This window comes from Terrapene carolina, unplaced genomic scaffold, assembly GCF_002925995.2.
Source record: "Terrapene carolina triunguis isolate 2854851 unplaced genomic scaffold, T_m_triunguis-2.0 Scaffold21, whole genome shotgun sequence".
Lineage (NCBI taxonomy): Eukaryota > Metazoa > Chordata > Testudines > Emydidae > Terrapene > Terrapene triunguis.
In genome coordinates, this window is record NW_020664372.1 from 20,839,613 (window position 1) to 20,861,142 (window position 21,530).

At 45.0% G+C, this 21,530-nt stretch overlaps 1 protein-coding gene across 1 annotated transcript in view; it reads right to left on the reverse strand.

Moving 5' to 3' along the window:
• Window positions 1-21,530, reverse strand: part of UGGT2 (UDP-glucose glycoprotein glucosyltransferase 2) — a 277,888-nt gene that overhangs the window by 204,450 nt on the left and 51,908 nt on the right. The window contains exon 8 of the mRNA XM_026663613.2: window positions 16,203-16,303. Within this exon, the coding sequence (XP_026519398.1) occupies window positions 16,203-16,303 (101 nt within the window). The remainder of the gene's footprint in view (window positions 1-16,202; window positions 16,304-21,530) is intronic.

Here is a 21,530-nt window from a genome sequence, read left to right on the forward strand (position 1 = left end):
TTAGGGGCAGCTTGGGTCTTTATGCATGTGCAGGAGACAGCAAAGGGCGCAGAGGCCGTCCTGATGGGTACTACTAAGGTTAAAAGCTCTCAGACTACTATGCACTGGACAAACACATACAGTGGAATGGACGTATGCAATCACTCAAAGAAGAACTTAGACTTCCACTGGGGCAGTAAAAAAAAAAAAAAAAAAAAAAATCCCCCGTTTCAGACCAATGAATGCTGAATGCACACCAAAGCTTTCATTAATTAGTACCTCTAGAATTCATTTCATGCAGCACCATTAAAAATATTCACCTGTTTTGTGTACAAATTAATAGCCACAGATAATAAACCAGAAGAAATAAAACCATATGGAATTGGAAAGAATTAGAGTTACTGATTAGTGTTACTAACTGTGAAAAATGGAGCATACATAATCAGATTTTGACATCCTTCAATGTTCCCACCAGACATCAAATGTCTCATTAAGTATGTATACATCCTGCATCAAACCAATGTTTTCCATATGGGATAGCGGAATAATAATAATTAGTCTTACATCATTTCCTCTTACCCAATTAGAAACAATCCAAATGTCTCTTCTGGGAATCAGGACACAATATTTGAACTATGAGGGAAGACTAGACTCAGAGCTATGGGTCAGTTATTTTACAACAGAAAGATTTTTAGATTTAGATACTCAACAACCACTTTTAAACAACTTGGGGTTCCTACTCTCTCTTATCTATAATTAAGGAATTATGCTCTTAACATCCAAGATGTGAAGATTTTCCAGAGATTACTGACAAGAAGGAAAGCAAAATATCCTTCTTTTCAGTCTCTAAGGTTTCTAGGTTATTTCCAACATGGGCTGAGTAAATAAGAAACCATTTATTTTTCTTCAGTATGTTTCTTTAACACCACCTTCTGCTGCCCAATCTCTGAGCCTTAATGGAGAATCATAATTTGAAATACAATGCTCTAAATAGGACAGCTCTTTTATTAAGTAAGCACACTTCTCCACAATACTCTTTTCCTGAAACAACCCACAACAAATGTTCTACTTTCTATTAAGCTAACACGTAAATAAACTAAAACAATGTTTTCCTACTGTAAATGTATCCTGAATTGAACATATTATGGGAATCCTAACAGGTAATTGACGGGGCAAGTGCTATTAAGGTGAAAACAGATAGATTTATTAATTTAAAAACAACTGATTCTCTCTGATTATAATGGCTAAGCAGGCATATGCCTAACTAATTCTTTGATGGGTGTTAAGATAATAGTGCTTGACGTTTAAGCTTTGTTGCTTCCCAGAAAGAACAATGTCTGCTCTTACTAATTTTCCATTCTTAAATAACTTTATTATGACAGATTTTATACAGCAGATGTGATGGATTTAGAGCTACTCTGTCATAATTTATTAATACTGTATGTTGGCCTGGTTATTGAGATATTTTCTGTATGAATATATTGGTTTAATACAACAGGAGTATGTCTGGGAAAACAGGCAGGAAGGGTGAGAATAACTTATGATAAGCCCCATCTCTCCACAAACATTTGAGAGTTATTAAGGAATAACGTCAGGACTATTAGCTTTGAAGAGTTTGCCTTGCCTCCAGCTAACCTAAAAGACTCTTTTGAGCAAGGACAGGTAAAGGCCTGTAAACACAAGGTATCAACAGAACCTTGGCTGACTAAAGAAAGAACATGCTTTCAAATGAGGAGGGTATCTGTTCAGGGGAACTAGACTGATGCCATATCTACACTACAAAATTATGTTGACCTAACTTACTCATCGGCATACAGCCACCACAGTTATTAACTCACTTGTGGCTCCCTGTGTCAGTGGTGCATGTCCTCATCAGGAGCACTTGTATCAACTGTATTGTCAGTGCGGTGAACTGAGAGACAGCACCTGAAGGCCAGTAAGAATTGATGTAAGCAACAGAGCGTCTACACTGACACTGTGTCAACCTATGTACATTGACCAAGATTCTATGCTGCTCGGGGAGGTGGTGTTACTGAACTGGAATAGAGAGGCACTTACGTCGGCAGGAGCCAAATTTAAGTGAAGACACTTCCACTTCCAGGCAGCTTATGTCGACCTAAGCGTGTAGTATAGACCATGCCTCAGACACACAATACCTCAGGTGTATCTGAAGAAGTTAGTCTGAATAGGTGAGATAGACATGCATGTAGACTGCTTTAAAATCTTCTCTCTACTGTTAAAATAAACAATACTTTGGTTATAAGAAGGCTGCCTGATCACTATGTATCATTGGTCACAGATTCACAAAGGGAAGAGCAGCAGGTACCCGAACTCAGTTGGACCTTCTGGATAAGAATGTTTGATACAAGGTACTGTAGCCCAGCGCCCAGTCCAGTAGAGAGAGGGAGAACTGCAAAATTCCACTCTAGGTTAGGTAAACACATGAGGCCTAACACCTGAAGAAATACGCTCAGAGAGATCATAAAGTGGACAGAGGGGCAGCTAGCCCTGTAACTATTACAACAGGATTTAATTCTTGCTTAGTAGCAATGCTCTGCAACTTTATATGAGAGACCTGGGTTTAATTCCTTCTCCTATTTGTTTGTTCCTCACTTCAGTTAAAAACAAGAATATTATCGTATCATCTAGCTGCTATGTGCTGCCATCTTGCAGAGCTAAAAAACAAAGCAGCGTTTGAGTTGGTCAGTATGTGGATGGGTAACCTCCACGGTGGGAAAAAGGCTTTGGAGAGTAGAATATAAGCTAGCTGGGCCAGCTGGCCTGATCTTCACTGTGCTACAAAGTTTGAACCTGGAAAGTAGCCTTTTCAAAGCCTTTACCCACTCACAAAGATCAGCAAAATCCCTGTTTACCAAAGGGTTTGAGACCTTTATCTGCCAAAACGTGATATCATTTATATTTAACATATTCCAGTTTTATCAAGCAACTATAGTTCTCTACAGGGCTGTCATTCTAGCATTCACGGCAGTAAACACTAAAGTTCAGAGTAAAGAAATTATTTCCATTCGAAAACACTCCTTTCTCTTGCTCACAAATCCTCCCCCTTCCCCCGCCCCATTTCCTTTTGGCCCAAATTTTACACATTTAGAGACTGATATTACAGTTGAAGAAGATAAGCTTTTTGCGTTTAGGGTGTTTGTTTTAAATCTGGGCATATTTACAAACAATAAACAGTTAAACTTTTTATCATTGTAGTAAAAGATCATTTATCAGCTATTATATAAAGCATACTGTACACACACACACACACACACACACACACACACACACATCGTAACTTAAGAACAAATGGTGGACCGAGAAAGTGCAAGAACGCCAACATCTCGCGGACATCCACAATAAATGTGGTTTCTTTAGTGCCACCAAGGCTGTTCATGGGCCAATTTGTCATGGTATGAATCCTCTTCGCTCTAAAGACGGAACCACACTTCTGAAGGACAACAACACCATCAATTCTCACTGGAAAGAACATTTTGAAGATCTCCTTAACCGTAATTCTATGGTTGTAGATGAAGTCCTTGAGCAAATCCCACAACGACCATTTAGGGACGAGCTTGGAGACCCTCCCAATATGTATGAGGTACACAATGCCATCATGCAGATGAAGAACAACAAGGCAGCAGGTCTAGATGGGATCCCTGCTGAAATCTTTTAAAATGGTGGACCAGAGCTAATTCAGCAGCTTTACATGCTTATCCTTAAAATCTGGATAAAGGAGGAGATACCCAGTGAAATGAGGATGCCTTGATTGTCACCCTCTTCAAGAAAGGGGATAAAGTGGATTGTGGAAATTATCGTGGTATCTCCCTCCTAGCCGTTGCAGGCAAAATTCTGGTGCGGATCCTTGCAACTCGCCTTCTGCCCGTCAGAAGAAATTTTACCGAAGTCAGAGAGTGGTTTCCGACCATGTTGTGGAACTGTGGATAAGAGCTTCACAGCATGGCAGCTGCAAGAAAAGTGTCAGGAGCAAAACTGACCACTGTACATGGTTTTTATGGATCTAACTAAAGCCTTTGACTCAGTGAATCGCCGTGCCCTCTGGACTGTACTTTCTAAGATTGGGTGTCCTGATAAATACATCAATGTCCTAAAATTGCTTCATGATAACATGAAAGTGACAGTTCTGAGCAGCACTGGCTCTCAGAGTGAACCTTTCAAAGTACACACAGGAGTCAAACAGGGCTGTATCATCGCTCCAACCATGTTTGTGGTTTTTATTGCCATCATTCTTTATCTAATTGCTGGGAAGTTTACAGCTGGCGTTGAAATCACTTACAGAATGGAAAGCTGTTCAGACTTAGCAGGGTGAAAGCCAGGAGTAAGATTTCCACAACATCTATTGTGGAACTTCAGTATGCTGATGACAACGCAATCTTTGCCGACTCTGAGAAAGATCTTCAAATGATCTTGAATATGTTTGCCGATGCTTACGCATATTTTGGTCTCACTCTTAATATCAAGAAGACTAAAGTGCTCAATCAATCCTCTCCAAATGAGGTATCTCATCTATGCCCTATCTATCAAAATCAATGGAGTGGCACTGGAGAATGTCGATCATTTCCTCTACCTTGGAAGTCATCTTTCATCCAAGGCAGATATTGATGCAGAAATTCAACATTGCCTGAGCTGTGCCAGTGTAGCTTTTTCTCCTTTACGGCACAGGGTCTTTGAAGATCACGACATTTGAACAGACACCAAGCTCCTTGTTTATCAAGCTGTTATTCTCCCAACACTGTTGTATGGGTCCAAAATTTGGACAACCTATAGACACCACTTGAAAGTCCTTGAGAGGCACCATCAACGCTGCCTTCGTAAGATTCTGAAGATCAAATGGGAAGACAGGCGCACCAATACTAGTGTTCTGGAAGAGGCAAAGACCATCAGTATCGAGGCAATGATCATCCGTCAGCAATTCCGCTGGACTGGTCATGTTGTCCAGATGCCAGACTATCATCTCCCAAAACAGGCCCTGTTCTCTCAGCTGAAAGATGGGTACATAACATGGGTGAACAATGGAAGCGTTATAAGGACTTGCTGAAGGACAACCTAAAAAAGGGTAATATTGACATTGATACTTGGGAGACACTTGCCCAGGATCGCTTAAAATGGAGTGAAGTCCTAAATGATGGTCCCCTGCATTTTGAACTTGCTGGCTGACAAACTGAAGAGGACAAGAAGCGCAGGAGGAAGGAGAGACTGGTCTCCAGTCATGGTCAACAGCCTCCTGCTGAGCCTGAAAACATCTGCCCTCATTGTAATAGAACTTGTGGTTCAAGGATTGGCCTTATTAGCCACCTGAGGACCCATAACTCCCATGGAAGATGATCATACTCAGTCACGAGTGATCACCTATCATCATCACACACACACACAGTATAAACTTTACAATCATATGTAAAAAATTATTATCTTCTCTAAGCATTACAGTCAACTTCTCACATTCTTAACATATGATAAGTGTGATAAAAGTAATAGATTATATGTTACAATGACACTACCTCTGACCTACTCCTGCTCAACATTATTAGAAACAGTAAGAGGGAAAACCACAGTTCTACAATGATTTATAATTCAATTCAAACTGCATTTCAGTAGGGTAGAACATTGTTAAATGGATACTATGGTTGATAAGAAAGTTCAGCACCACCTTCTGGATGAACTTTGGATGCAGTTTCATGGATTCATAGATTCCAAGGCCAGAAGGGACCATCATGATCATCACTCTGACCTCTTGCATAGCATAACTTCCTCAATAACTCCTGGAGCATATCTTTTAGCAAAGCTCCCAATCTTGATTTGAAAATGATCAATGATGGAGAATGCACCACAACTCTAGATAAAATGGTTAATTACTCTCACTGTTAAAAATGCCTCATCTGTGCGGAAAACTGTATGGATCCACCATGAGCACCCCTAGCTCCCAACCCTTCCAGACAATGGTTTACAACCAAAACTGCTATCTTCATAGAAAGCTGTAGCAGAGATCAGGTTACCAGAAGCTCAAAGAGAGGCTTAGACAGGACTTAGGTTCAAGTCCCAGGTTTTGGCAGAAAAGCTAAGACTCTAATTATACACTTCGGGAAACGGGAAATGACTGGGTGAGAAAATACAGAGTTGGCGTCTACTGGCAGATGACGTGCTAATGGCCACCAGGTGTGTCCTTAGAGAACTAAGAGACAGTCTCATGAATTTTAAGGATAATAGTTAGTCCAGCACATCCAGAATCTTTGACTGGTAAAAGGGAAATTCCTCATAGGTCACACCAAAACAAAAACCTTTTCTACTTTGTTGCGTAACCTTTCCTGGTAGAATTCTTTTTTCTTCTGCCTAGGATAGCCGAGAAATCAGCTGAATAGGCCCTTTCTAATTCTGACATCCAGACAAATGTCATGCCCTCGGGCAAAGCATGATTGAGTTAGGGTGGTAAGTCCTCCCCTTCTCCTGAGGTAAAAGCTGTTGCATCAAAGAGAGGCAAAGAGGAGATCGGGCTGATAGGTGCAATAACATAGAATACCAGAACTGTTAGGCCCAAGTCACTGTTATGAAAATGATTTGCACCTTGTCCTGTCTGATTTTGCTCAGTATCCATGGTAATAAGGCAAGTAGGAGAATGCGTACCTCAGGGCTCCCAACCATTGTGTGAGAAAAGCATTGCCCAAAGAGCCTGGGCTACAATCCCCTCTGAAGTAGAACTCCTTGCACTTGTTATAAACATGTGATGCAAAGAGTTCTGTGGATGGGAGACCCCATATCCGTAACACTTCCCGTAGAGTTGGGTCATGCAGCTCCCACTTGTGTTCTGTGGAGAAATGTCTGCTTAGAGAGTCTGCCAGGATGTTTTGGATTCCTAGCAGATGGATGGTAGTTAGAATAATCAGCATAGGTATGCATCAGTTCCAAAGGGCAATGGCCTCCACAAAGCTGTGAGAAGCATTCTCCTCCTTGCTTGTTGATATAGACTTCCATCATGTTGTCCAATAATAACTGGACTCCAGATGTGGGAAAGGGATTGCTCACAGGCCAGCCTGACTGCTCTCAGTTCCAACATGTTGTAGAACACAGACTGCATTACCTGTCTCTCCATGTGGGCTCCCCAACTATAAGGGATGCATCCATGGCCACAGCACCCTCATGCTGGTGAAGTCTGTCCTCCCAACAAATAAGGGAGATTAAGATCCTCTGGAGAACCATGACTAGCAAGTCAAGACTGTGCTTGCCCGTGGTGTACATGGTCCATAACCAAGTTCTCAGACATTTGAGATGAAGCTTTGAAAATGGGGACACAAAGATGCTTGCATCTATATAACCCAACAGTGTCAGGCAGGACCTTAAGGACGTCCTGGGGCTCATCAGGAAGTGCTGTATGAGTCCGATAATGGAGAGGAAGCGATTGTCTAGTAAGTATGTTCTGGCCGTCCAGCCTCACCCCAATAAATTCTATCGATTGTGTGATTTTCAGGGTGGACTTCTCCAGGTTCACCCTGAGACCCAGCCCCTTGAATAGGCCTGCAAGCATGGTGGTTGCTCCTCATGTTTCCTGGTAAGATTGTTCCTTTTAGAGCCAAATGTCTAAGTAAGGGTATATACCATCGCCTCTTGTCAGCAACTGTGAGCTGCCACTACCAACAGTGGTAAATATTCTGAGCACTGTCAAGAGTCCCAAGGAGAGAATCCTGTAGTTGTAGCATTGTTCAACACAAACCTCAGGAATCTTAGGTGTGCCAAATGAATGTTCACATGAAAGTAGGTGTCTTTGAGATTGAGGGCCGTGAAACAATTTTCTGGATCTAAAGAAGGAATAATTGCGTTCACGGTCACCATTCTGAAATTTAGGTAGTGGATGAACTTGTTTAGTTCCCTCAGGTTCAGAATGAATCTTTTTGGGGATGAGGAAGTACCTTGAGTAGAATCCCTTTTGCCTTATTGCTGAGGTACTAGTTCTACCACTCCTAGTTTAAGAAGTGTCTCTACCGGCTGCAGTAAGATCCTCTTGTGAGTGGAGTCCCCAAAGGAGGATGGGGAGCAGGAGAGGGGCTTGGGGAGGAAAGAGAACTGGATGGCTTATCCCAAAGAAAGGCCATCTAGTATTCATCTGTCCAGGCAGATAGGTATTGGGAAAGTTGGCCTCCAAACGGAGGGGAAAAGGAGAGGGGTTGTCTAGAGCCGTTGACACAGCTGATGTGCGGCTCTTGAAAGTCCAATCAAAATGCCTATTTCGGAGGTGGCATTGGTTGGGAAGTGAAGGACGACTGCCATTCAGCACCCTTCCTATCCACCCTTGGATGCTTGTGTGGTGGTTCATACTGCCATTGGGAATAAAAAGCCAGTGGGACTGGTCTCTGTCTAAACTGTGGCTTACTAGATTTTCTTTTAATTGCAGGTGTGTAAATACCCAGTGATCAATGCATGGCTTAGGAGTCTTTCAATGAATGGAGAGATTCATTCATCTTTGTGCTAAACAGTTTGGTGCACTAAAACAGAAGGTCCTGCACTGTTGTTTGTACTTCCTTTGGGTTCCTGAAGAAGAGAGCCATGAAGAACATTTCATTGCCACCTCTGTGACCATGGGCCTTTCTGCCTGCAGGGCCAATCTAGCCAACAGCTTTCCCATGTCAATCAGGATCTGGGACTGGTCTCTAATGTCCTGGGACACATTATAGGTGAAACCTGCTAATTTGTGTTAGATAGTAAAACCATATGATCTTCAACACTTGGCAGTTTGAGACCTGAAACTTCAGGGAGGCTAAGGAATATATCTTTCTCCCAACGAGGTCTAGCCTCTTCACTTCTTTCTCAAGCAGCACAGACCTGGCCTGTCTCAGTCTTCTGTATTTGGTGGCCACTAACACTATCAAAGAGTTGGGAGGTGGCTAAGAGAATAGGTACTCTGACCCCTGCACAGATTTGAAATACCTCTTTCAGTCCACATGGATATTGGTGGAACAGTGGAAAAGTGTCTTGGTGGTTTGAAGCATGGCCTTGTTAATCTAAGTGCCACTCTACTCAGTCCGAGCTATGAAAGATGTCCAGCAACCTGTGCAGGGCTTCCCCTCTTCCAGGGAGATCTGTAGTGACTGTCACCCTTTTATGTTTGGAAGGTCTGGCTCATCAGGACATCACATGGAGAAGGGGAGGACAAGGTCACTGGTTAGGTGTCCTTCTGTTCCTGTTGTTCCTCTTCCTCATGCTGTTATTGTTGTACCTCTTGAGGAAGCGAAGATGCTCTTCCCCATCTCTGGGAACCCTGGATCTCCTTGGGTCCCAAGTCCCACAACATGGGTACATTTGGCGGGATTCTGACGGATCTTCTGGGCCCCAATACTACCACTGGGTAATCTCATAGCCTCTTGGTCCAGGGCGAGTACCTTTTCATATTGGAGTGGCATGAGATCCTGGAGATTCCGGACAGTCTGACTGGGCTCAATAACCTCAAGGGATCCCTTGGAGCATATTCTGGGGACGGGTGTCTCCCACAGCCCTCTTCTTACTCAGAGGACTTGGAACCATGGTTCAATGGGAGAGCTCTCGGTACTGGAAAAGGTGGTGATGACTTGCCTCTACTCATCAACAGTACCAGTGACAGTCTGGTTCCACCCTTACTGGAAGACAGAGATGGAGAGGGGTTCTGCACAGAGATTGGTACCAGGCACTATGCTCTAGAGAATACCGGTGCTCCAATTCCTGGAGCACCATGAGGTCATCTGGTGCCAAGACACAAGCCAGAATAGATGGGGTCATTTCCTTGACTCAAGCTGTTCAGTAGAGGGTGCCAGATCTGGCGGTGACAATGTGGTTGACTTGTGTGCCAAGGTATCAGTCCCAATACTGGAGAGTGGTGGAGTTTTGCCCTTTGAAGAAGCCCTGGTCCAGTCCCTCCAAGTACCAGATGGTCCCACTCCAGAACATGAAGTTCCCTGATGACCTGGTACAGGATGGGGACTTCTGCCTCTTCTTAGAGGGCTTGGAAGAGAATTTTCCTTATTGTGCTAGTGGGAATGTTTATGTCTCCCTTCTCCCTGCCTGCCCTTGCTCTGCTCTCCTGAATCACTTGGAGCCAGGGGGAGGAGGGGTGGAAGTCTTAGAACTGCCCCAGACCAGAGAAGAGGAGCCACTCCTACCTTCTTCAGGCAAGGGCGCTTCTCAGCCACAGGTTTTTCCTGCCTTCATGAAGGAACCTTCAGAGTCATAGAATCATAGAATATCAGGGTTGGAAGGGACCTCAGGAGGTCGTCTAGTCCAACCGCCTGCTCAAAGCAGGACCAATTCCCAACTAAATCATCCCAGCCAGGGCTTTGTCAAGCCGGGCCTTAAAAACCTCCAAGGAAGGAGACTCCACCACCTCCCTAGGTAACACATTCCAGTGCTTCACCACCCTCCTAGTGAAATAGTGTTTCCTAATATCCAACCTAGACCTCCCCCACTGCAACTTGAGACCATTGCTCCTTGTTCTGTCATCTGTCACCACTGAGAACAGCCGAGCTCCATCCTCTTTGGAACCCCCCTTCAGGTAGTTGAAAGCAGCTATCAAATCCCCCCTCATTCTTCTCTTCTGGAGACTAAACAATCCCAGTTCCCTCAGCCTCTCCTCATAAGTCATGGGCTCCAGACCCCTAATCATTTTTGTTGCCCTCCGCTGGACTCTTTCCAATTTTTCCACATCCTTCTTGTAGTGTGGGGCCCAAAACTGGACACAGTACTCCAGATGAGGCCTCACCAATGTCGAATAAAGGGGAACGATCACGTTCCTCGATCTGCTGGCAATGCCCCTACTTATACAGCCCAAAATGCCGTTAGCCTTCTTGGCAACAAGAGCACACTGTTGACTCATAAGAGCACACTGTTGACTCATATCCCACTCAGCTGCTTGGTTCTACTCCAGAATGACAAGAACATCCTCCACCTAGAAGGGACATTAGTTTTCCCCCAGGCAGTACACACGCATCCTGATAGTATGTGATCTGGAAGGGCTTGTGACCCTTGATACAACTTTTAAAGCTGGGGGTCATTGGCATATTCTCCCGCAAATGAACAGAACCAGGGTTGGGGTGATTGGGTGTGTGCGCAAGCATATACAGATACCACTCCCAACGCTGGATGGGTGGTTCCAAGAATTAGGGAACCAAACCCATATAACTATCTCATAACTAATTAACTATAAAATAATAAAACTATTTACAGAGAAATGCTACAAAGTCAGCATGAACCCTGAAGCTCCCAAGAGCAGTAAGGAGGAACCTTAGGCCTGGTCTACACTAGGCTTTTATGTCGACTTTAGCGCCGTTATATCGAATTAACCCTGCACCCGTCCACACCAGGAAGCCATTTAGTTCGACATAAAGCTCTCTTTAAATCGATTTCTGTAATCCTCCCCAACGAGAGGATTAGCGCTAAATTCGACATGGCCATATCGAATTAGGCTAGGTGTGGATGGAAATCGACGGTAATAGCTCCGGGAGCTATCCCACAGTGCACCACTCTGTTGACGCTCTGGACAGCAGTCCGAGCTCGGATGCTCTGACCAGCCACACCCCCGGGAAAATTTGAATTCATTTTCATTTTCCTGTCTGGGCAGTTTGAATCTCAGTTCCTCTTTGGACATCGAGGGGAGCTCAGCAGCAGTGGCAACTATGCAGAGCTCTCCAGCAGAGATGGCCGTGCAATCTAATAGAAAGAGGGCCCCAGCATGGACTGATCGGGAAGTCTTGGATCTCATCGCAGTGTGGGGCGATGAGTCCGTGCTTTCCGAGCTGCGCTCCAAAAGAAGGAATGCTAAGATCTACGAGAAGATCTCCAAAGCCATGGCAGAGAGAGGCTACAGCCGGGATGCAACGCAGTGCCGCGTGAAAATCAAGGAGCTGAGACAAGGCTACCAAAAAACCAAAGAGGCTAACGGACGCTCCGGATCCCAGCCCCACACATCCCGTTTCTACGAGGCACTGCATTCCATCCTGGGAGCGGCCGCCACCACTACCCCACCCCTGACCGTGGACTCCGAGGATGGGATCATGTCCGCGGCCGGTTCCTCGTCGGACATGACAGCGGACGGGGAAGATGAAGAAGGAGATGAGGAGGACGAGGCAGTCGACAGCGCTGGCACCGCTGATTTCCCCGACAGCCAGGAGCTCTTCATCACCCTTACCGAGATCCCGTACCAACCGTCCCCATCCCTTACCCCGGACACAGAATCAGGGGAAGGATCAAGCAGTAAGTGCTGTAAACATGTAAACATTTATTTAAAACAGAACGGTAATATTTATACTATTAACAATGTACATTTATAAAAGTTCTGTAAACTAGTAAAAAAATAATCAGGTACAAAACAGGAATATTTACAAAGGTAACAAATGGGTTTTCATGATTTCTCTGTCTTGGCCTCTTCTCAATTTAGTCCCAAGTGTTTTAAAAAATTTTCACAATGTCCGTTACTCCATGATTCCCAGGCCCAAGACGCTCCACTCCATAGTCCCAGTGCACCTACGCGAAAATCCGGTCAATGTGGCCGGGGATCGACGAGAAATCCTCGTAGGAGAACTCCTCGTAGGTCTCGTGGAGGTAGAGCTCAAGCCTGTTGATCAGGTTCCGGGGTAGGGCGATCTTAGTGGGCCCTCCGTGGTAGCAGACATGCCCCCTCCACGCCACAATCAAGTACTCCGGGATCATGGCCCGACATAGCATGGCGGCATACGGCCCCGGTTTCTGCATGCTTTCCCGCAGCATGCGTTCTCTCTGGGTGTCCGGGATCCTCAGGAGGGTGATGTCGCTCATGACGCCCTGCTTTGAATTAGGGAGGGGAATGTTAGTATTGGGACTGCTTTACAGCCACGCGGTGGAGGGAGAGGGGCAGCATACAGGGATCTTTCCCTGGGACAGCCGCGAGGGGGTGGGACAGGGGCAGAGTTGATGCTGTCCTGATTGCTGGCAGCAGAGACTGGCATTGCTTTCAATGTGAAAGGAGGCCAGTGCTACTGCTGGAGTTTTAAGCAGCCACAAGTCTGCGGCTTACCATTATTGCCCGCTCCAGAAGTTCAGGTCTCCAGCCACAGTTCTCTGAACAGTCCAAGACCTCCGCAAGTCCACAGGCACTGAAGGCGACGGCCGAAAATTCGACCTTGTCCTGAGTGCGCATGTGAGAGGTGCAGTGCATGGTCTTGTTCACAGAGAAAGACTAGGTTCTTTGTATACAATTTCATTTATCTGTCTCAGGAATTCACTCCCTTTTCACAATTCACACAGACACATCTGCGACTGTCTCCCAACCCAGCCTCTCAGCACACTCCCAGAGGCTAGCGCAGATTAGGCGGAGGAAGAAGAAGACGCGTGAAGACATGTTCTCAGAACTAATGGACTGCTCCCGAGCCCAGGCAGCCCAGCAGACACAGTGGAGGGAGAACTTGTCACAAATGCACCGAGCAGTCATGGAACGGGAGGAGAGGTGGCGTCAGGAGGACCAACAGGCTACTGAAAAGCTGCTTGGACTAATGAGGGAGCAAACGGACACGCTCCGGCGCCTTGTGGATGTTCTGCAAGACCGGAGGCAGGAGGACAGAGCCCCGCTGCAGTCTATCTGTAACCGCCCTCACCCGCCACCAAGTCCCACACCACCCTCACCCAAACTCCAAAGAAGGAGGGGCGGCAAGGGCCGTTAAAACTTTCAGTCAACCCCTGCAGACTGCTCTAGCACTAGAAGGCTGACATTCCCCAAAATTTCATAAGTCCTTTCCCACCCACCTCACAGAAGCCCCCGTCCAAGTTTCACACCCCACGTTTCATGTCTGGTTCGCAATAAAATGTTTGTTTCTGTCCATTACTGTTTCAGTCAGGTTCTTTTGAGGGAGAGTCTGTCTGGAGGGGGGGAAGGGGCTTGGTAATTGGGCAGGACAGTGACCTTTAGCAGGGTACAGAGGCGGTGTCAGGTCCAGCATCAGGACACATACACAGTGCAGTCACTGGTTACCCTGGTCAGTCTGGGAGGTGTTTTTCATGTTCTCCATTGAAATAACCAGTCCACCAGTGCGGAGCCTGTCATTCCGGGAGTTTAGAAGCATCATTTGCATCAGAACACTGAACCCGCCCCCCGCCACAGTCTGCGTCCCCGGTTTAAAATATTCCCGCGAAAACAGCAATACAGACAACGCTGTTCATTAACAAAATCGAAATGATTTTATTTTTTGGGAAGGGGAAGGGGGTGAAGGGGGTATGTAACTGGAGAGGATAGTCAAAATGAACTGGGTAAAGAAACGGGGGCAGGTTCAGCTTCTCTGTCCACAAACTGAAAAGTCACTGGTTGCCCTGCTCACTCAGGAACCTAGCTTTCAAAGCCTCCCGGATGCACAGGGCGTCCCGCTGGGATCTTCTAATGGCCCGGCTGTCTGGCTGGACGTAATCAGCGGCCAGGCTATTTGCCTCTACCTCCCACCCCGCCATAAAGGTCTCCCCCTTGCTCTCACATAGATTGTGGAGCACACAGCAAGCTGCAATAACGATGGGGATATTGGTTTCACTGAGATCACAGCGAGTGAGTAAGCTTCTCCATCTCCCTTTGAGACGGCCAAAAGCACACTCCACCACCATTCTGCACTTGCTGAGACGGTAGTTGAACAGTTCTTTTTCTGTGTCCAGGGCGCCAGTATAGGGCTTCATGAGCCAGGGCATTAGCGGGTAGGCTGGGTCCCCGAGGATGACTGTAGGCATCTCCACATCCCCAAGAGTTATTTTGTGGTCTGGGAAGTAAATACCTTCCTGCAGCCGTCTAAACAGACCAGAGTTCCTGAACACACGAGCGTCATGAACCTTGCCCGGCCATCCGACGTAGATGTTTGTAAACCGTCCCCGATGGTCCACCAGTGCTTGCAGCACCATTGAAAAGTAGCCCTTTCTATTGATGTACTGGCTGGCCTGGTGGTCCGGTCCCAGGATAGGGATGTGAGTCCCATCGATAGCCCCTCCGCAGTTTGGAAATCCCATCGCGGCAAAGCCATCTATGATGACCTGCGCGTTTCCCAGGGTCACTACCTTTGGGAGCAGTACCTTCACGATTGCCTTGGCTACTTGCATGACAACAACCCCCACGGTAGATTTGCCCACACCAAAGTGGTTCGCGACTGACCGGTAGCTGTCCGGCGTTGCAAGCTTCCAGAGGGCTATGGCCACTCGCTTCTGGACAGTCAGGGCTGCTCGCATGCGGGTGTCCTTGCGCTTCAGGGCAGGGGACAGCAACTCACAAAGTTCGAGGAAAGTCCCCTTCCGCATGCGAAAGTTTCGCAGCCACTGGGATTCATCCCAGACCTGAAGCACTATACGGTCCCACCAGTCCGTGCTTGTTTCCCGGGCCCAGAATCGCCGTTCAACAAAATCCACATGCCCCATTGCCACCGTGATGTCCTGGGCGCTGGGGCTCGTGGTTTCTGACAGCTCTGTGCCACTCTCCGACTTCAGGCTCTCACGGCGGTGCCGTAGCCTCCTCGCCCGATTTCTCTGCATCTGCCTCAGGGAAAGGTGTATGATAAGCTGCGAGGTGTTGAGAACGGCCACAAGTGCAGCGATGGTCGCAGCGTGATCCATGATCGCAGTGCTGTGGCGTCCGCGCTGTCACTGACCAGAAAAGTGCGCGAACTGATTTCCCGCCGGCGCTTTCATGGAGGGAGGGAGGGCGTTAGTGACGGACGGATGACGACAAATTTTTTTTACCCAGAAGGCATTGGCGGCTCGACCCAGAATTCCGATGGGCAGCGGGGACTGCGGGAACTGTGGGATAGCTGCCCACAGTGCACCGCTTCCAATATCGACGCTCGCCCCGTTAGTGTGGACTCACAAAGTCGAATTACTGTCCTTAGTGTGTCCTTAGTGTGGACACACACGTTCGACTTTGCAATATCGATTCCACATATTCGATTTAAGTAAAATCGAATTACCCTCGTAGTGTAGACATACCCTTATTGCAGACCAGCAGCTCCCTTCATTTCCCTGGTACAGAGCCTGAGGTGGCAGAGGTGTAGGCATGGACCAGATGGACACTGCTAGGGAAATATCTCCAGGTCCTGGAATGCATGTGCAACCTGAAGTCCATTACACATAGGGACAAGCACTTGAAGAATAAAAGTAGTTTTTGTTATAGTTTTTATAATCACCAATACAGCAAAGAAGAATTAAACAAAATGAGTGTCAACTCACAAACAAACGAACATAGCATACAAAATATATACCTTGCAGCTCCCAGATCTTCAAAGGTTCCAAATTATTAGTACTTTCAATTAGGTGTTTTCTGAACTCCTTCAGATTATCTTTAAGGTCAGGATACATCTGTCTAGATCAAAACATTAAAAAAAATCTAATTACCTCCCTCCATCACATATAAAACCATAAATAGTTTTGTCTTGCTTCTGTATTTAAGGTAACAAACAAGAATTTAACACTTCTAGTTCACTTCTATAAGCAGAGATTAGGATTTATGAATGCAGCCACAATTTAAGGGCCTCATCTTGAAAATGCTAAACAGCCACAGCTTCTATTCATGATTTCAAGGAGAACTGCAATTACTCAGTAATTCTCTAGAACAGACCCTAAATAAATTGATGGATTATTTTAACCTAATTTAGGTTTCTAACGAATAGACAAATTGGTATTGTATATGAAATGAATTTTGCATTAAGTGTATTAAGAGTCTGGCAAAATGCTCACAAATTTAGAGGATTTAATGCAAACATGGGGCCATGTGCATCCGTGAGTAACTCAACTGACTTCCATGGAGTTACATAAGGGTTGTATTTTGCACATGTTCTTAAACTATTTTCACCATAGTCACCTCCCAACATTTATTATATATTAGAAGGTCACACACTTTGTTGCTTCTGCAGCCTGATCTTATTTCATATACCAGGGGTTCCTTGCCTTCCTCCAGTCATGCTCAGAAGCCCCCTGAGTGACATCCTCCTATTGCCCTCTGTTTCAGGGACTCCCTGCAACTTCCCTCCCCATGACAGGGCCTCTGTGCGTTCCCCATTCCTCCCCCCATTTTTCCCCACTCATGTTAGGGACTCTGTGTGCCTCCCATTCCCTCTTTCCCTCTGCATGCCATAGGCCATCCGCCTCAATTCCAGGACCATTGTATTCCCCATATTTCTTCCTTCCCCACTATTCTCTTCTTCTCTCTACATGTCAGAGGCAGCTCTATGTGCCCCCTACTCCCCTGTATGGTAAGGTACCCAATTCCCACCCCTATCCCAGGGCCTATATGCTCTTGTATTCCACCTCATACCAGGTCCCCCATTTCCCCCTGCCAGGAGTTCTGTATGATCCCCCTTCCCACATGCCAGCAGCTCTGTGGTGCCCCTCATTTTCTCCTTTTTTTTTTAAAACCAAAATCAACAGATGTCTAGAACATTCCCTGAAATGCATGAATTGATTGGACAGGGGGTTCAAAAGTTATTACATTATATCCAAACAGAGAAATGCCATCAAGTTGAGTCTAAGCCCTCACAAATTCCATCAATTAAAGAGAAATTCTGTTCTCCAAACACATGTACACCCCTTTCACAGCACGTCACAATACTAATTGTATTTTTTGATCATTTTGGCAATGTTCAAACACAGCAGTGATAAGCACATTATAAATATTTATTACTTGTCTACACAACAAGCTGGTGTGCTGTAGATTTACATTCTGGCTTGCAGCACAGTAACTTGCCATGTAGACAAGCCCTTAGATAAAAGTAGATAGAGAGGTGGACAGAGAGACTGACACTAACTTTAGTGGAACCTGTTTGAAGTGTGAGAATAGCATTTGGCCCATGCTGTCAATGGAATTCCTAACTTTAAAAGTTGTTCAGTAATTAGTTCAGCTTTTTAATATCACAGCAAACAGAACCAAACTAATTATAAAATACTTACTGAAGTTGGTGGATACTGACCCCAGTTACGTAACAAGGGTATTAACTTCTTGTAATCCTTATCATGTCACAAGATGGGAAATGAAATAAAAATTTTTATCAGTTCATTTCATCCTTCATTACATGATACCAGAAATAAACTAAATCTCCAACAATAATGGTGCAAATGAAGGCACCTGAATCCTTTAGTCTAGAAGGGAGCCTTGCAGAAAATTGATGAAGAAAGTTGCAGTATTTCCAAATTTTCCTGGATGCAAGAGGCATTAAACATAGATCCAGGAAAGTGATCTCCTCCACACATCTACATGTAGCGGGTCCAGAGATACTTCCAATCTACAACTGATTCCAACAGGAGCATGAAAGAGAATACAGACTACTAGATTACATCATTCAGAAATTTCAAGAATACTGTATCTCAATTAAAAATGTCACTTGTGCAGGACATATTTTCTTTATAAGCTACCACAGGGAACCATTAATCATTAGAATAAAGGCCTACTTAATGAATCTAAGTCATGTGAATTTGAACAGTTAGCAGGTGCAATAATTAGAGAGTAAATTACTGGTGGCATATTGACAGCCATGTCAAAACAAAATGATTACTAGAAATGGATTTGAGCTTGCAAAGAACAATGGATATTTGTAGGTCTAGTGAAAGGTGCCTCACAAATAAAAGTGACAGCAAGCAGCAAAAGGTACCAAGATATACAGACAAGATGAAAGGATAACTGCAGAGACTAAGTTTGTAATACATGAGGCAATCAAAATGCGATGCAAGGGTGTCCAGCACATGTGATAAAGGGTAGATCCACACTTACGGCAGTGTGTACAGTACAGACGCTGAATGCCAACTAGCACGGGCATAACGGCAGTGTAGATGGTGAGGTACTGCTTAGCAGAGCAGAGTGCACTACACATCTGAAGCCTACAGTGTATATCCTATACAGGTCTCTACATACCTAAACAACGTCTCCCATGTCTATATTGCTATCTTTGGCATTGTAGTGTTCTGTTGCCTCCCACTGCTGGAGCTTTTTCTCGCTACAGTCAAAGACTTTGTCACCAGGGAAAGGCTCTGGTAGTGGGGAGTGTGACAGAGCGCTGGGCAACAGCAGCTGATCCAACACTCTGGTCACTGCAACTCTAATTAGTTGCTCTAGAGTAGACCTGATTAAGGCCTGGTCTACACCACAGAGTTAGGTTGACATAAGGCATCTTAAGTTAACCTAACTCTGTAAGTGTCTACACTAAAGCTCCCACTGATGTAAGTCACCATTACATCAACTTAAATTCACGTCCGCGAGTGGTCAATGTAGTTAGGGTAACGCAGTATCCATGTAGACACTGCATTACTTACATCACCTGTTGGCTGTCAGCCCCATGCAGGGCTCAGAGCTGAAGCCCTCCGACCCTGGGGCTGACAGTTTCTTATTCAATCAAACAGTGCTCCTTGGTGGGGGAGTACAGGATAGTTCTATTTTTTAGTTCTCAATTGAGAGTGATAGTCAGTTTCCTGCATTAGATAAAACTGACAGACACTGAATGGAGACAAGAGATAGGACAACAAAGGTGGTGGAAATATGACTTTTGTTGATGTTCTCATAATACTGGATGGCTGGTTAGAGACATCATCTGGTTGGTCTGATCAGGTCCCTCTCCTTCTTAAGCTGGACAGAGCTGGATGGACCAACTTATTTTATTGTACTGTCCCATACAATATAGTTGATTTCAGGATCTGGGGAGGGGGGAAGAGGGGGGGAAGAGAGAGAGAGCACAGTAGGGCAGAAAGGAGCACAGGAGGGAGGGGAAGACAGAGAAGAATCTCATATATATCAGATTGGAGTTCTCGCTGGTGCAGCAATCATGGTCAAGTGTTCCCACTGGAGTATCAAGGTCTGATGTCACAGCAATATTCCTTCCGCTGCAGCCACTCTGGTGGTAAAAATGCTCCTTCCGTTCTTTCCCAAAGTCTCTTTTAAGGACCCCAAAAGGGAGCAATACAGACCATTCTCATTATTTTGTCTACCAATTAGGCCTAATTTCTGACATACGAATTCTGGTTCTTTGATTTTCTGGTTTTTGGTCCGCTTATTTACCAGTCATAATTGTAACAGTCCTTGAGTAATAAACCTTTTGTGCTTAAATTCATTTTTGTCCAATTACCTCTGCAAGCTCTCCTCTGCCTGTCCTCTCCTACTGGAGGCCAATTAAAGATGGAAAGAGAAGGTGAAGATGAAACACTAGCCATGCTCTGTACGATAACAGAAATATCAGGTCTGGACTGCCAATGTTAAACATAACCAGAAAGCCATACAAGAAAAAAAAAATCTCAAGGCAACTGACAGAACCCAATTACAGATTAAAAGTGGCAATTCTTCAACAAAAAAAACTTCAAAACCAGACTCCAATGAGCAACTGCAGAACTGGAATTAATTTGCAAACTGGACACCATCAAATTAGGCCTGAATAAAGACTGGGAGCGGATGGGTCATTACACAAACTAAGAACTATTTCCCCACACTAATTTTTCCCCCTACTGTTACTCACACCTTCTTGTCAACTGTTTGAAATGGGCCACCCCGATTACCACTACAAAAGTGATTTTTCCTCCCGCTGATAATACTGCTCTACAGCCAAAATGCTTCTGAAATAAATGTAGTCAAACTTTACTAATTCTGGGTCACAGAGAACGAAAATGATGCTTAAAATTGTTGATTGGCTCTAGTTTTCAAGATATGCTATTAGGTCAGTATATACGACCCTTGACTTGGGAATGGCGGAGGATAAGTGAGTTATAAAGGGAAGGGATCTCAATTTAAACCAGAAATGACTAAAATACATCTTTGACTGGATCTATGAATAAATCTATGACTGGGTTTGGACAGTACTTGCTTTTTAGGCAAAACAACGAATGATGCAATCTGAAGCTGGTATTGCTTCATACATGATATGAATTGCATCATGTTATTCCTAGAAGTCATGGATGATGCAATCATAACAAAGCTTACATCACTCTGCTGAACAAATTGCCCTATATCAGCTCTAGAAATCATACAGTGTCGTGCTCTCTTACTTGTCAGTGTTTGATTTTGCAAAGGGACACATTTCTGTTTAGCCAAAGTGAGCAAAGATGCCTCGTACTTGTGTGAACAGTGCAGATAACTTCTGCTATGTTTGTGGTGAAGTGACTTTTGCATCACAAAAGTGCAGTATAACCACTATGGTTAAGAAAGCCTATCACCTTTATTTTGGCTGCAAAATTGGAGATCAGGACAAGAGGTGGGCCCCACACATATGCTGCAACACTTGTGCAACAAATCTTCACCAGTGGTTGAACAGGAAAAGGAAATCTATGCCTTTTGCAGTGCCAATGATTTGGAGAAAGCCAACAGATCATACCAGCAATTGTTACTTCTGCATGGTGCCTCCAGTTGGGAAAGGTGTGTCAAAGAAGAAAAAGTGGACTGTGCATTATCCAAACATTCCATCAGCTATACGCCCAGTACCCCACGGAGAAGGACTGCCGGTTCCTGATGCACCAGAATCATTCTCACTTGAGTCAGACGAGGAAGAGGAAGAGGATGAAACTTCTGGTCCTGAACCATCAATGTCACAGGACCCACATTTTCTCCCATCCTCCTCCTC